The sequence below is a fragment of the Diadema antillarum genome, unplaced genomic scaffold, assembly GCF_040938485.1.
Source record: "Diadema antillarum isolate AM-2024a unplaced genomic scaffold, OU_Dant_1.0 scf00000099, whole genome shotgun sequence".
NCBI lineage: Eukaryota > Metazoa > Echinodermata > Echinoidea > Diadematoida > Diadematidae > Diadema > Diadema antillarum.
The window spans coordinates 790,662-804,408 of NW_027270988.1; the positions used below are offsets into that span (position 1 = coordinate 790,662).

Below are 13,747 nucleotides of genomic sequence, written 5' to 3' on the forward strand. Positions count from 1 at the left end.
CATCCAACCATCAATCAATTGATTTCTGAATTCATTAATTTATGAAATAGCCATTATAATTTCTACACAGCTGTATGCAACCACCGGCTGTTTAAAGAATTTCTTCAATTCCCTCTTCAATTCTCTCTTTCGTTTCTTTGATCAGCGTGTAGGCATTCTCCTTCTTTCTTCCTTCCTTCATTTCATTTTCCACCTTTCTGTCTAGTCGTGTCATGTTAATGTGTGTCTCCCGTTTGTTTCCGTCTTGTGTAAATCATACTTGTGTCCAGCATATACAAATAAGTATTTAGTTAGAGTTTCTTGAGTGGTTCACAATCTACAAGCTTGCTTTTTAGTGGACCTCTCAGTTCTCCTTTTTTTCAACTGAAACAAAGACTTATATTATTTGCGTATACATAAAATGTTACTTTATTATTGTATCATTTGATATCATTTGTAAGTTGTGTGTATACGATTGTGATAATAACCTAATTCATACTGTGTTGTGTTTTGTTGGAAAAAGGAGAATGAAATAAAATGAAATGAAATGAAATGAAATGAAATATGTGTAAGCATAAGTTCATGGTGCAAAGGAATGAAACGGAGGGGGAGGGGGAGGGTGTGGGTGGGGGTTTGGATTTTTGCAGGTTTAGACCTGAAATCAGTGATTCAGTGTAGCTCTTGTTTAACGTGTGCGTCATCACTTATATGGAAGTTGATGGGGTGTGGGCGCATCTCACCGACCCCCCTCCCAAAGACGAAGTTTTTGATTTTTTTTTTAGAATCTGATGCATACGTTTTGGGGAATATTTGAAAAATTATGGATCGCCAAAGTGTACCAAGTCTATATGGATGGGAACCAAGCAAGGGCAGCGTTGGCGAGGGTAGGGTATTCCACTCCCATTCGAGAAATGAGATTCAACGACCTGGCACACATGCACTTTTAAAGGAATACCTAGAAATTTGTATCAGAAAGGTGTAGTAAGTCAGCCATCTATGGAGGGAGACCAATCGACAGAAGGATGTGGGTGGAGGTATCCCCCTCCCACATTATGGAGCTTTTGCATTCTTTTGTTTGCAATTCAATGATCTCGTGCCACTCTTGGTTGAACTACCATTTTGAAGAAAAAAAAAAGTCCATACCCAAATGTGTAGCCATAATCAATGCATGGAGGAGAGATTGATACAGCGAGAGGAGGGTATGAAAGGGGCTGTCCCCCAACCCTTCCCATGCGAGGGAGCCTTTGCAGTAAGAATAGAAATGTAAAAAAAAAAAAAAAATCTCGTATACACATCTATGATGGAATATTTGGGAAATTATCAGTAAAAGGAGTGCACTAAATCTAAGGGTAGAAACCGAGGAAGGATTGTTAATTGAAAGATACACTACCCCCTCCAACAAGAGGGATTTTCTTTAATATGTTGGAACTGAAATTAAAGATCTGGTACATACTTTTTGATTATATAGAACAAAAATGGGACAAAAGCACTGAGCGTATATGAAAGGGGACCTAACGAAAGATACTAGTGTGGGGGAGAGGGTATGCAAAGGAGATTTTGCCTTTTAATATGGTGCATACTATAGCTGAAATGTTCAGTGACAATTCATTTTCTGTCAAAAAAGTGAAGAAAAAAAAATCTGCATCTCAGGAAATACTTGGAGGTAAAGTTTTATGTCCCCACCATTCCCCCTCCCATATTTTCTCGGGAGGCGGGCAAATGCCTCTTGCCCTCCAAAATGAACACTCGTGCATATATAGGAAAGCCTTTTCATCTTTAGAATTCAAATAAAATATCTCTTAAAAACATTTTTCATAGAATTAGGGAAATCATAATTCCCCAAAGTATGTTATATCTGTGGAAGGAACCAAGCAGGGGGAAGGAGTCTATTGAAAGGAGATATTACCATTCACAGAAGGGAGATTTTGCATTTCAGAATTAAATTTCAACAATGCCATGCATACTTAAAGTGAAAAACTTGGGCAGTTTTCTGTCTAAAAAGCAAAAAGCAAAAAACAAAACAAAACAAAACAAAACAAAACAAAACATAGTCCACATCTTAGAATTTAATGGGGTGGGGGTCAACTATCCCTGCCACTTCCCCACCCCTCCTCCAAACTGATGCCTCGGTATGTGCGTGTGTTTTATTCCACTTGTTGAAAAGAAGAGAGAGTTTTAAGAAACAATATTGTTCAGTGGTCACTATCCCAGTAAGGTAAATTGTCTATCAATAAGGTGATTTCCATCACCTGTATACCTTAAAGGGATCATACAGTTTTGGTTGAGACCTAATTTCAGGTTTCTAACATTTTTTTGGTGAGATCATGAGAAACCTCTTATGGAATATGAAAGAGCATGTAATTCTATGAGGAATCCAACGTTTATTTGATGAAAATTGGTTTTGAAATGGCTGAGATATCCAAAAAAGAGCAATTCTGATAAAGTGTGGGACCCACACTTTATTATGATTGCTTTGTTTTACTTTGTTTTTGGATGTTTCAGTCATTCCAAACCCGATTTTCATCAAATAAACTTTGAATTCCTCTTAAAATGGTATGCTTTGCACTATATCATAAGTGTTTTTTGGTATCTCGCAAAAAGTTAAAATCCCAATTCTCATCTCCACCAATACTGTACTATCCCTTTAAGATGATGTAGGCCTGGTATTTGCTTTGCACGTTATTACATCTATTTCTTTTTTAGTATTCTCGTTTATATTTTGATTTGAAAGTTGTTTACTTTGCCTTGATTTTATTTGTACATAGAAAAAAACAATCCACGACTGAAAATGAAAATGATACATTATTTAATGATTGACATGATGCACATACACGTGTATTGTGTATTTCTATAGCAATAAAAGTGAGCAATTCAAAAGGCGTGTACTCATTTCACATGAACATTAGCGATGATCCTCTGACCTCTGGAGAATATTGAAAGATATGCATCAAAATGTAAGAATATTGATGTCTGGTCTCATCGGTTTGTAATGGCCAGCTGCTTATGAAATAATAATTATACCCCCCCCCCCAAAAAAAAAAAAAATAAAAAAAAAAAAAAAAAAAAATGCATATTGTGTGTGTGTGTGTGTGTGTCCAAAATTGTATGCAGAGTATTCCACACACAGTTCAATTTTGACTTCCATCTAGGACAATGAGCGATTACTTTTTTCTCAATTACACTGTAATATCAAAATCTATTGAAAAAGCACGGTGGTGGCTGGGTCTAACATATTATCATTCTTTTTCGTTGGAGATCCATGCCGGATGGTCAAAACAAACATAAAAACAGATATTTCAGACCTAATTGTTATAACAAAGCATCATATCCTCATAGGCAAACCAGTCCCATAATGAGTTCGACACATGGGGGAAAAGATCTATGAGACCTACACTGAATAGATTAAACGCTATGTATATCAGTCTCGTGGGCCTTGTTTTCCTCGAGTGTCGAGATAATGGCCATATTTGCCTATATTTGCTAGTTTGCATAACTAACCCAAACATAACAGTTATATTTGAGGTCACTGCCATCACTCAAGAAACTTTAAGCTTTATTTCTGAAGTAATTGACCTCTCACATTCCAGAGACCTGTAACTATAAACCAATGCTCTATGGAATATGTATATATACATGTATTGTATACAATACATACTTTGATCAAAAGTCAATGCGTGATTTGTACATGATTAAGCTGTGGCATAGTTGATAAGACTCCCGACTCCCGAACGGAGGACCGTGAGTTCAAATCCCGCCCAGTGCTTACATCCTTGGACAAGATGTTTTTACCCACAATGTCCCTCTCGACCCAGGTGTATAAATGGGTACCTGGCAACGCTAGGGTAATAATAATAGCAGGGCCCTCTGGTAGAGCAGTGGCAACACTGAAGAGGCTACCCTGGGTAAATAAGACCTTATTATTATTATTATTATTATTATTATTATTATTATTATTATTATTATTATTTACGATTAAACCAATGAAGCCAAACATCAATACAGGTAAGCCTATACATATTCTGATATTCTATGAGCTCAGTGACCTCTCATTGTCCTGAGAGGTCAAAGTTGGACATAATGCACAGGCTAATGACCAATGTTCCATGGAATGACAAGATTCTTCTATTATAGCATAAATGCTAATAGCATAATGCATGATTGTACATCGGGTATAAGTTGACCATTGACTATACATAAAATATCAATATTCTGATATTTTGAGGTTATTGACCTGTCACCTTCCTCAGAGGTCAAAGGTAGAGACACGTGAGTAATTTCTCTTGCTCTGTGGAATAGGAAAACAATTCAATTGTAATACAAATGAATATGACATCTTATTCATGTTTATCATTAACCAATTGCACCAAATATCAATGTTCTGACATTTTGAGGTCATTGACCTCATCATAGGTTATCTGAGGTCATCAGAGGTCAAAGGTAGAAATCTGACTCGAAAGGCTCAGTGGAACATTGAGGCAATTCCTCTTACAAAAAGTGGTTTTAGTACATAATTATCGTGTTTCAGTTACGAGTGACGCATTAAAATATCAATTTCGGACATTTTGAGGTCATTGACCTCTGCAGGTCATCAGAGGTCAAAGGTAGAAACCTGTCAGGGCTCTATGGAACATAAAGACAATTTCACTGTGACAAAAATTAAGTTTTAGTACGTCATTACTGTGTTTATCATTACCAATGACGCAAAATATCAATTTTCTTAGATTTTGAGGTCATTGACCTGTAGAGGTCATCAGAGGTCAATTCAGACTTACCTCCCGATCTTAAAATTAATCTTATAGCATGTACTAACAATGGTGAAAGTTTCATGCTTTAGTCAAATTTTCCACAATTCTTCGGCTTATCTGCTCTACTAAATAGCCATAGAGGTGCGGGGATAATCCTTGGGTGAGCGGTTGTTAGTTCCGGTGGCGATTTGCACGCAGTCATGCTTCTTGATTAATAATAATATTAATAATAATAATAATAATAATAATAATAATAATAATAGTGGCTACTTGTATAGCGCACAGGTCCACTTTTCAGTGCTCATGGCGCTTCAAAAATGAAAAGATATCATATATTTACATGCATATACATATTCAAACATTTCAACAAATAAGAAAATGGTAAACAAAAACAAATATATACCAAATAAAGAATACAACATATACCAATTAAAAATACAATATTGATCCAATATTAATGACATACAGCAATTACAGTCCTCAGTATGAAAGGAACGGATAAGTTTCAAGTTTGGATTTGAATGACTCTGTCGATTAGGATCCACGTAACCATTTTTTAAAAATAGCTACTTCCACTTTCATACAACAACCGATGGTGTGCACTGCAACTATAAAACCGCTACCGACACTGTAGCTATGTTTACTGGTTTAACTGATCTACTACAACTTTACGCCGTATCCGGGCAATTACCCCCAGAGGGCAACTACCCCCGACTAAACAGGTTAAAGGTTTAAGTTAAGATTAGGTTTAGGGTTAGGTTAAGGGTTATGAGTTTGGGCTAGGGTTAGGATTAGGTTCAGGATTAGGATTAGGATTAGAGCCAGGGGAGGGTCCGCGGAAATTGTCCAGGGGGTAACTGTCTTTGAATAGACCCCTTTATACTCCTACTTCTACGATTACTGCTTGCTAGTATACTACTACTCTCATTAGCACATCGCCATTTCCACTCCAAGTTTATCTACACATGGCCACGACTCACCCTCCTGTTATAGAACTTGCCGAAGTCCTTGATGAGTATTTTTCTGAGGAGCTCGACATCAGTGACCATGATGACGGGTTCTCGCCATAGGTAGAGGCCCATCACTGGGCCGTACTTCTCCGACATGCTTTTTATCGTCTCGTGAAAATTCTTCAAATGTGAAAGGAACATGTAATGTGCATGTAGGTATAAAACTGTGTATCATTCAAATAGTTACAGTTCGTTATTCCGAAGATTCGTTATTCCGAAGGTTCGTTAATCCGAAAATGTGATAAGGTCTGTTATTTCGAAGGTTCATTAATTCGAAAATGAAATAAGGTTCGTAGTTCCGAAGGTTCGTTAATCCGAAAATGAAACAAAGCTCGTTATTCCGAAGGTTCGTTACGGACCGTTATTCATTTCGGATCAACGAATCTTAGGAATAACGAATCCTATTTTATGTTCGGATTAACGAACCTTCGGAATAACGAACACTAATTCATTTTACGATAAACGAGCCTTCAGAATAGCGAACCCTATTTCATTTTCGGATCAACTAACCTTCGGATTAACGAACCTTCGGAATAACGCCACAAATGTTCGGAATAACTTATACCCTTTTTCATTTTCGGATTAACGAACCTCTAGGTATAGGGAATTTGTGTATTTCGGATTAACGAACCTTCGGAATAACGAACAGCACCCAAAGAACTACAGTATACTTCAAGCACATAACCGTCACAACAACATCACCAACTATTTTATTAAGTAATATTTAATTTGAATTGAATTGAATTGAATTGAATTGAATTGAATCAGTTGAATTGAAGTGAATTGAATATTTTGTGTAGATGAAAGCAAGAGATTTTTATGCAGAGGGGTGAAGGTTGAGGTGTGGGGTTCCTTCAATTTGTCTCCCCCTACAAATTAAGTTTAAAGATCGCAACTGATCGAGATAGGCATATTTAATGAAAGGAATGATATTCAATTCATGTCAACTTTAATACTAAACACTATACAACTCATTACAACGCTTCTTCTCCTGAACTTTAATAACTACGCTATGAACAGTGTTGCCATGTCAACGTTTGTAAGTGTGCCTACGTGTGCTAAGGTCTATGTAAACTTACGCTTCCAATAGCGAGGATGTTACCGAAGATCGGAAGAGGGGTGGGACCACGAATTCCCTTTCGCCAAAAGTAGGTGTGGCACCAAAAATCGTACCTACACGACAGAAAACAAAGTTTTGTATATGCAAAGCATGATAATCAGTAAGTCCAGTTCGTCGACGCTGACAAACAAAGTATACATGATATAATCAATAAAGATACTGAATAATTCTAAAAATCTGCTCTAGGTATATTAGATATTTTGTTGGATCTTGTTGGCTGACAGGCTGATATTTCCTTATTCGCATGGGTGAACCCTTTGTTTGTTCTGCCATATGCGTCACGTCATTCGGTCAGGTGATTGTTGAGTGCTGAGGACTTCCAGGGTACACCATGAACAAAGTCTTTTTATCTTGATTGTCAAGCTCATTGTTACCACAATCCGCTTTTTTAAAACCATGATCCCCCAAACATACTGTTTTTGTTGTTGTTGTTGAAAGAAAGTATTGTACCGCACTCGAAACAACTCACATCAAATACAAGTTTGAAGTAAAGATTTAAGGGAAGAAGGCGGGTAGTCGATCAACCCGGATGGGGGGGGGGGGGGGTGGTGGTGGCGGGGCTGGGGCGGTTATATGGCATGGGAGCTCCGAGATCTGACATGTCCGAGCTGGCCTCTTATCTGAAATCGATCGTGCGTGATGCTAAAGTAAATCATAAGAGGATCATGTTTGCTGTACGGCTTCAAGGTTCAAGTTTGAATTCACGTGATGTTCGTGTCACTTTGAAAGGTAAACAATCACATTGCTGTTTTCACTCAATTGTAAAGAAATTAAAAATGCGAACATTTTAAGAAAAGGGACGTATTTTTTGAGGTCTCAAAACGCGCTAACGCGAGACAATTATATCTTTCAAAGTCAACCATTAAAGTTGTTCGAACGAGAAAAAGGCATAACAACAACTCTCGCTTGGTTTGCACATAAAATCGTTTCTCATTCACAAACACTGATTACTCTGGGCTTACAGGCTACAGCCAAACAATAATGTTTTTCTGTAGGGACCATCTAACTTTCTTTGTACAACCCTATTCGATTCCGACCAATGATTATAATTACTGTGAAAACTATGCCTGTATATTCTTTGGTTTGTTTATTATGGACAAGGTAAAAGAATTTGTGATATTATTCTTGCAGTAACATTATATGAGAAGTAAGAAATACATTGAGATTGAAACTGAAATAACTTATTATGTGTGTGTGTGGGTGTGTGTGAGTGTAAAGACTTGTTTATTAGCGAATTGGAAATTTCCATGATATTTTTTATTTTTTAGTATGTCTCCGGTCTCTGTCACTATGATTTGCTTACCTTTCATGTGCAAAATCAGCCATGGATTATTATGTATATATCTGAAAGTGATCATAGTCGAATATTTGTACCATACAGAAACAATAAAATGAAATGAAATGAAATGAAATGAAATGAAATAATGTAACAATATAATTCCATTACAATAACGCTTGCTGCTGAACAACCTTACCTGTGCAGAATAGATATATGATTTCTTCTTTTGCTCTGCTTCCTGAAACAGCGAATCACGCATTCTTATGTGAAATTGCTATTTCGTCATCTTTGTTCCTTGTGTTTTGTTATTCAATACAAACTAGTACAAGGTTTTGCCCTAACATTTCATTAAGATTTATTCGTCATCAATGTTAACCTCCCTTATCTATATCATTCAATGATATCGTGGAGATATAAAAAGATTACGAAAGGTCTATTCACCTTCGTGTGTGTATAACTTATCTGGAAAGGTCGCTTGGTACAGACTGCTTGTCAGGTGATCATATCAACCACCATATTACACCAGTCCTAGACTCTTGCTAGTCGTGAGAGTGGGTGGGCGGAGCTCTGGGGGAGTTCTGGGGGAGGGTTGGGGTGTAGTTAGGGGAGGGGTTAGGAATTGGCCCAGCCTGACACGTCACAACAATCATAATATACTCAAACTCGTTGCATGACTGATATTTGTGGCCCATGTTTTGGTTTCAATTTAACTGTTATGCAAAACAGACAAAAATATGATCGGTAAAATCATATAACTCACAAGACTGCCCCCAAAAGAGTGACAAACGTAGGTTGTTAGCCTTGAGTCCTACTTTTGTCTAAAGGTCATCATTACTGATCACAGTAAACATTCTAATATGAGGGGCCCATTATATCTGCAAATGTATGAGGCACGCAACTATAATATACAAGGATTCTTTCTACTGACTGTGCAAACAAACAGACAATACATACCCTGAGCTACGTACAATGATAAAACATAGTCGAAGTTATGATTTTATTGTAGAAACCAATGTAAGACTTGCAAACTTGTACAAGACTCATTTCTGTGTTCAATGTAGGCCTATTCCTCTAAAACTCTAAAAAAAAAATCCTCTCAAAAAATTAAGAGTAATTGTAAACAACAGGATAGTACTGGTCAAATTATTTTATCAGGAAACGTATTGCTCTTGCCTTAAAACAACAGTTGACTTCTCTTGTTGTTGTTGTTGTTGTTGTTGTCGTTGTTGTTGAGAGGTTACATTTTTCTTTTTCTTGTAGAAACAGCAACCATGCGTTGTATAGTGAGTGCCCTGTTATTGGAAAGTCTGCTGCTCAAGCCATACTTGAGACCATATATAGTGTGATTCACAATAGGAGCGCTAATTAAATCAGTACGTTTGACAAGCTGTATATGCACATGACATTGGTATAAATTTAAAGGGCCCCTGGAATCCAAATGCATGTTGATTTGTGTTGATTTATGATACCCTCAACATCACTTTTGCGGTGAAACGAATATCTAGAAACATTCCATATATTTTTTAACGATGTTGTCTTCTTTTTTTTTCAGATTACTTGGGAATGCCCACAAAATCCTTCCAAACCAATATTCCTCTTGTGACCTTATCTGTCAATCATTGCTATAAAGTGCTGAAATGTTTAACAAGAGACATTGGAATGCACCTTCCCCTCGACTCAGCATAACTTGCATGTTCCCTCGCCATGTCTTTTGTTAGTCACATTAACATCACAGAAACATGCAAATAAGCTTTTACGATCTTACAAATTTCGTTGCTATACAGAGGGAAGTGGAAAAAAAAAAACTTATCTGTTATAGTCGCCTGTTAATTAGAAAAGGTCACGGGCTCTGGTGCTAAGTAATAATTTCTCTTCGCTTGCAAACATATCTCTATTGCTATTGTTGACATGCATTTAAAGAAAAAAAATCATAACAAACTCTTTAGGTGCTAAAATGGCAGTTTATTACTGAAAGATATAGATATCTGTTCAACTGTCGTACGGAACTGTAGGATAAGTTTGAGGCGATATTCCCATTACCGTTTCTAATTTGCATATGCGTTGGTGACATATTATTTCACATTTTTAAAATTTGGAAGCAATTCCGGACCAGAAAACAAAAGTAGTCAATAACTTTTTAAATTGCCAACTTTTGTTATTGTGGCGAAACAGATGTCGAATAGTTGATATGAATATGTAAAAAAAGTCAGTCAATGATCAGTATCTCTCACCTCTACTGCTAGTGTTAGAAGAAAATGACGATAATTGACTTTCTATCCAGCTATGGAAGTGGAAAACCCATGATATTACTTCTTACAGAATAATTTCAAAATGATGGTAAGTCAGACATACTTGGATATCAGAGGAGCTCTCAGATGAAGATAATTATAAAGCAACAACGAGAATACTATGTGTGTATGTGTTTCGTGCGCTTCTTTCATACAACAACATCGTCCAACATGATTTTAAGGATATAGGAAGAATATTTAGATGTACACACGAAAATTTAATTCAGATTGAATTTTAAGCAGCTATATTCAAGTGCCAAATACATCACCGAGATTGCTTCAGAATGCACAAACGAACCACTGAACCCAATCCTAAAACTTAAACTCTCTATTTACTTATAACTATAATGTGTGATGCAGTGAGACAAACATTTTTTGATCGCTATGAGCCCCGCTGTTTCATAGCTAACGATGAAATACATCTCGTTTCATCGAACTCCTAGTACATTATCTAAACACTTTTTCTACCATTTCCTACTGCTTATACAGCTCCGTGTTGTTGTTTTTTTTTTGGTTGTTTTTTTTTGCGTTTTTGCGTTTTTGCCTCTTGCGCCTATGATTGGGTGCAGTACGGGACTCTTTTGTTACAATTACTTTTTGCAAAGAAAATAACCGATGTATTACAGTGTGAAATAACCACCCGGGTCGAAAACATAACAAAACAACAAATACGGTCATGACTCAACCGTCTAGTAAACCAAGGACGTGTATAATAGTTTTTCACATTTCAGCATTATGTGATAGCATTGCACCACCTGTATATAAAAGAAAGTATGTATGAACTGACACATTTTAATAAAAATAGAAATGGCAAGAACTCACGCGAAAAGTAACAGAAGGGCAGTGACGAAGAGATAGAGCGTAGTCGTGGACATCGCCACATTGAAGGCGTCGAGGACAGCCATGACGATCACGGAGGAGTCAAGATGTAGCGGGTATCAAGCAAAACAGAAAACTTGGCAGAAAACTCAGGGGAGAGTCAAGCCCCTTACGTCCCGAGATCAGACCTCAGCACGAATGTGACACCACTGTGAGATTGACGCTGATTTTGATACTCTGCAGCGATGCGTGCGCTTCTGTCTGGGAAAACTACTTAAAGAAGGGCGAAGGTAGTGTGCACAACCACAAATGACATACAGTAAATTTGCATTTCTCTTCACACGTTACAATAGCCGACATTTCTTTTTTATACTTTTTTTGTCATGGTTGAATATTGTGTTCAGTATACAGGTGAGAGGTCTTTTTGAATGAGTTGATTCTTAACAAACACGTATTCTTTTCTCCCAAGCACTGTAGGAGCCATCCTCAAACTTCAACCTCTCTTATTTTGCATATTTTGTTAGCCCCTTCTGTACAAAAGCCTATTATTTCTGAATCTGAATTTGGCCAAGTGCCTGCGGATTTGTAGAGAAGGGGAGTGAAGTGATTTAAAATAAGTGAGCATATGCCGATCAAATTATCAACACTGCCAGCGTGACTGTTGCAAGATGGCAAACATACACAACACTGTAACACAAGAAGTACCTGTGAAGTGTAACCAGACCTCTCATAGCGAATAAACTTGGCTTTTGTTTAATAGTTCTGTTGGAATCGAAGTCAGAGAGTTTATTTCTGAGGACAAATGTTAGAGATCTCTGGAAAGCTCTCATTTTACTTAGAAATGCTCTCGTAGCGATGTAGAAAACAGAAAATTAACAGAATATGATATGTGTCGATAGAATATAACAGGACACCAGAACAAAGTAAATAACTCAGGAAGGTTATTCCATATCTTGAGCCCCTAATAACTATATCTGAAAAAAAAAATCTCCATTCCCATGCAGTTATGCATGATCCTTGGTATGTACTCTATTTGTGGGTTAATTTGTACATGAACCGAGATTTTGTGATGGTTTGTTATTAACATTAAGGGTATCCTGAATTAAATCCTGCGCATTGTACGGTAGATTTCTCAGCCATTCAAAAACCTGATGTTCAACAAATAAACTTTGAATTCCTCTTAGAGTGGTATGCTCTGTACTATTTCATAAGTGGTTTCTTGGTATCTCGCAAAAAGTTAAAAGCCCAATACTCATCTCTACCAATACTATACTATCATTGCTTCTTTTTTTTTTTTGAGAAAAATAATTTGTCAGACACAAGTCCTCCTCAGATGTTCCTGTTAATTTACCGTATATATACATCGTTTCTATTCTCTGTTTCTTTTATGTCCGCTGTTCTGCATTCTTACCGGTATTTGTACCCAATTCTTTGCAATATATTCAATCCAGGCTGTATTTTAACATTACTCTCACATCGTGGAATCCAGTTTGTCCACGATGGCACGTGTTGCAATCTATTTTTTTTCTTTTTCTCCTTCCTAATTTGACTTCATGATTTCATGTCAGTTGACATTGGTTCTTGTTTTATGTCAGTTTGTATTTTCGTTAATTCATTATTTGTTTTCTTATGTATTTTCTGAGGGTCCCATACTGTATTGTACAAGCTTTGCGTTTTAGTGGAACCTTCCATTCCCATTCCTATTTAGTTTGTAGTATGTATATATATATATATATATATATATATATATATATATATATATATATAAATATATATATATATATTTATATATATAAACAAAAATACAGTTATGTTTTTTCATTCTGTTTTACACTCATTTTTACCTTGTATATTGTTAATTCACTTTTTGCACTTGTTCAAGTATGTTCTGGTTGTACATTGTGTATCATTTGTCTTTTTATTTGATGGATGTGAAAAAAATATGAACTTTAAACTTCAAACTCCATATTCCTAGCATGTAAGGTTGGTATTGCATCACAGTATTACAGCAACATCTTTTTTTTTTATGATAAGGGGGACTTTGAACTGGAGTTGACGCCATGCCTGCTGCTACACCTGTATAGTATTTGATCGAACTTCGCACAGGCACGCACGCTGATTCTAGAGCATATCAGTAATACTAAGGCAAGACCAAACGCCATGATATCATTGTTATTTCTAAACTCACACTTTTTTTTTTAACAAAGGGGGCCATTTGAAAACGCCGAAACAAAGTTTTGATAAACGTGTAAAATTCATGTATGTCTATAATATTAATCATACAATGTGTATGTGTGTGAGCGCAATAGTGTTTGTATTTGTGTGATAGAAATTGAACAACCGCGCAAATACATTCTTTTTCGTAAATAGGAGAACGTATTGCAGCAATCAATTAGTGATAACGTGCAAACTTACACAAACTCTCATGTAAAGCCAATAAAACAATTCATCTCCTCCACACACCCCAACACCAACCTACACCCATACACACACGGACAAATAAGACA

At 36.6% G+C, this 13,747-nt stretch overlaps 1 protein-coding gene across 1 annotated transcript in view; it reads right to left on the reverse strand.

Moving 5' to 3' along the window:
• Nucleotides 1-11,341, reverse strand: part of LOC139718728 (cytochrome P450 3A29-like) — a 32,424-nt gene extending 21,083 nt beyond the window's left edge. The window contains exons 1-3 of the mRNA XM_071630189.1: nt 11,244-11,341; nt 6,814-6,907; nt 5,705-5,854 (exon numbers count right to left, since the gene is read on the reverse strand). Of these exons, the coding sequence (XP_071486290.1) occupies nt 5,705-5,854; nt 6,814-6,907; nt 11,244-11,326 (327 nt within the window). The 5' untranslated portion in view covers nt 11,327-11,341. The remainder of the gene's footprint in view (nt 1-5,704; nt 5,855-6,813; nt 6,908-11,243) is intronic.
• Between the last annotated feature and the right edge of the window lie 2,406 nt (nt 11,342-13,747).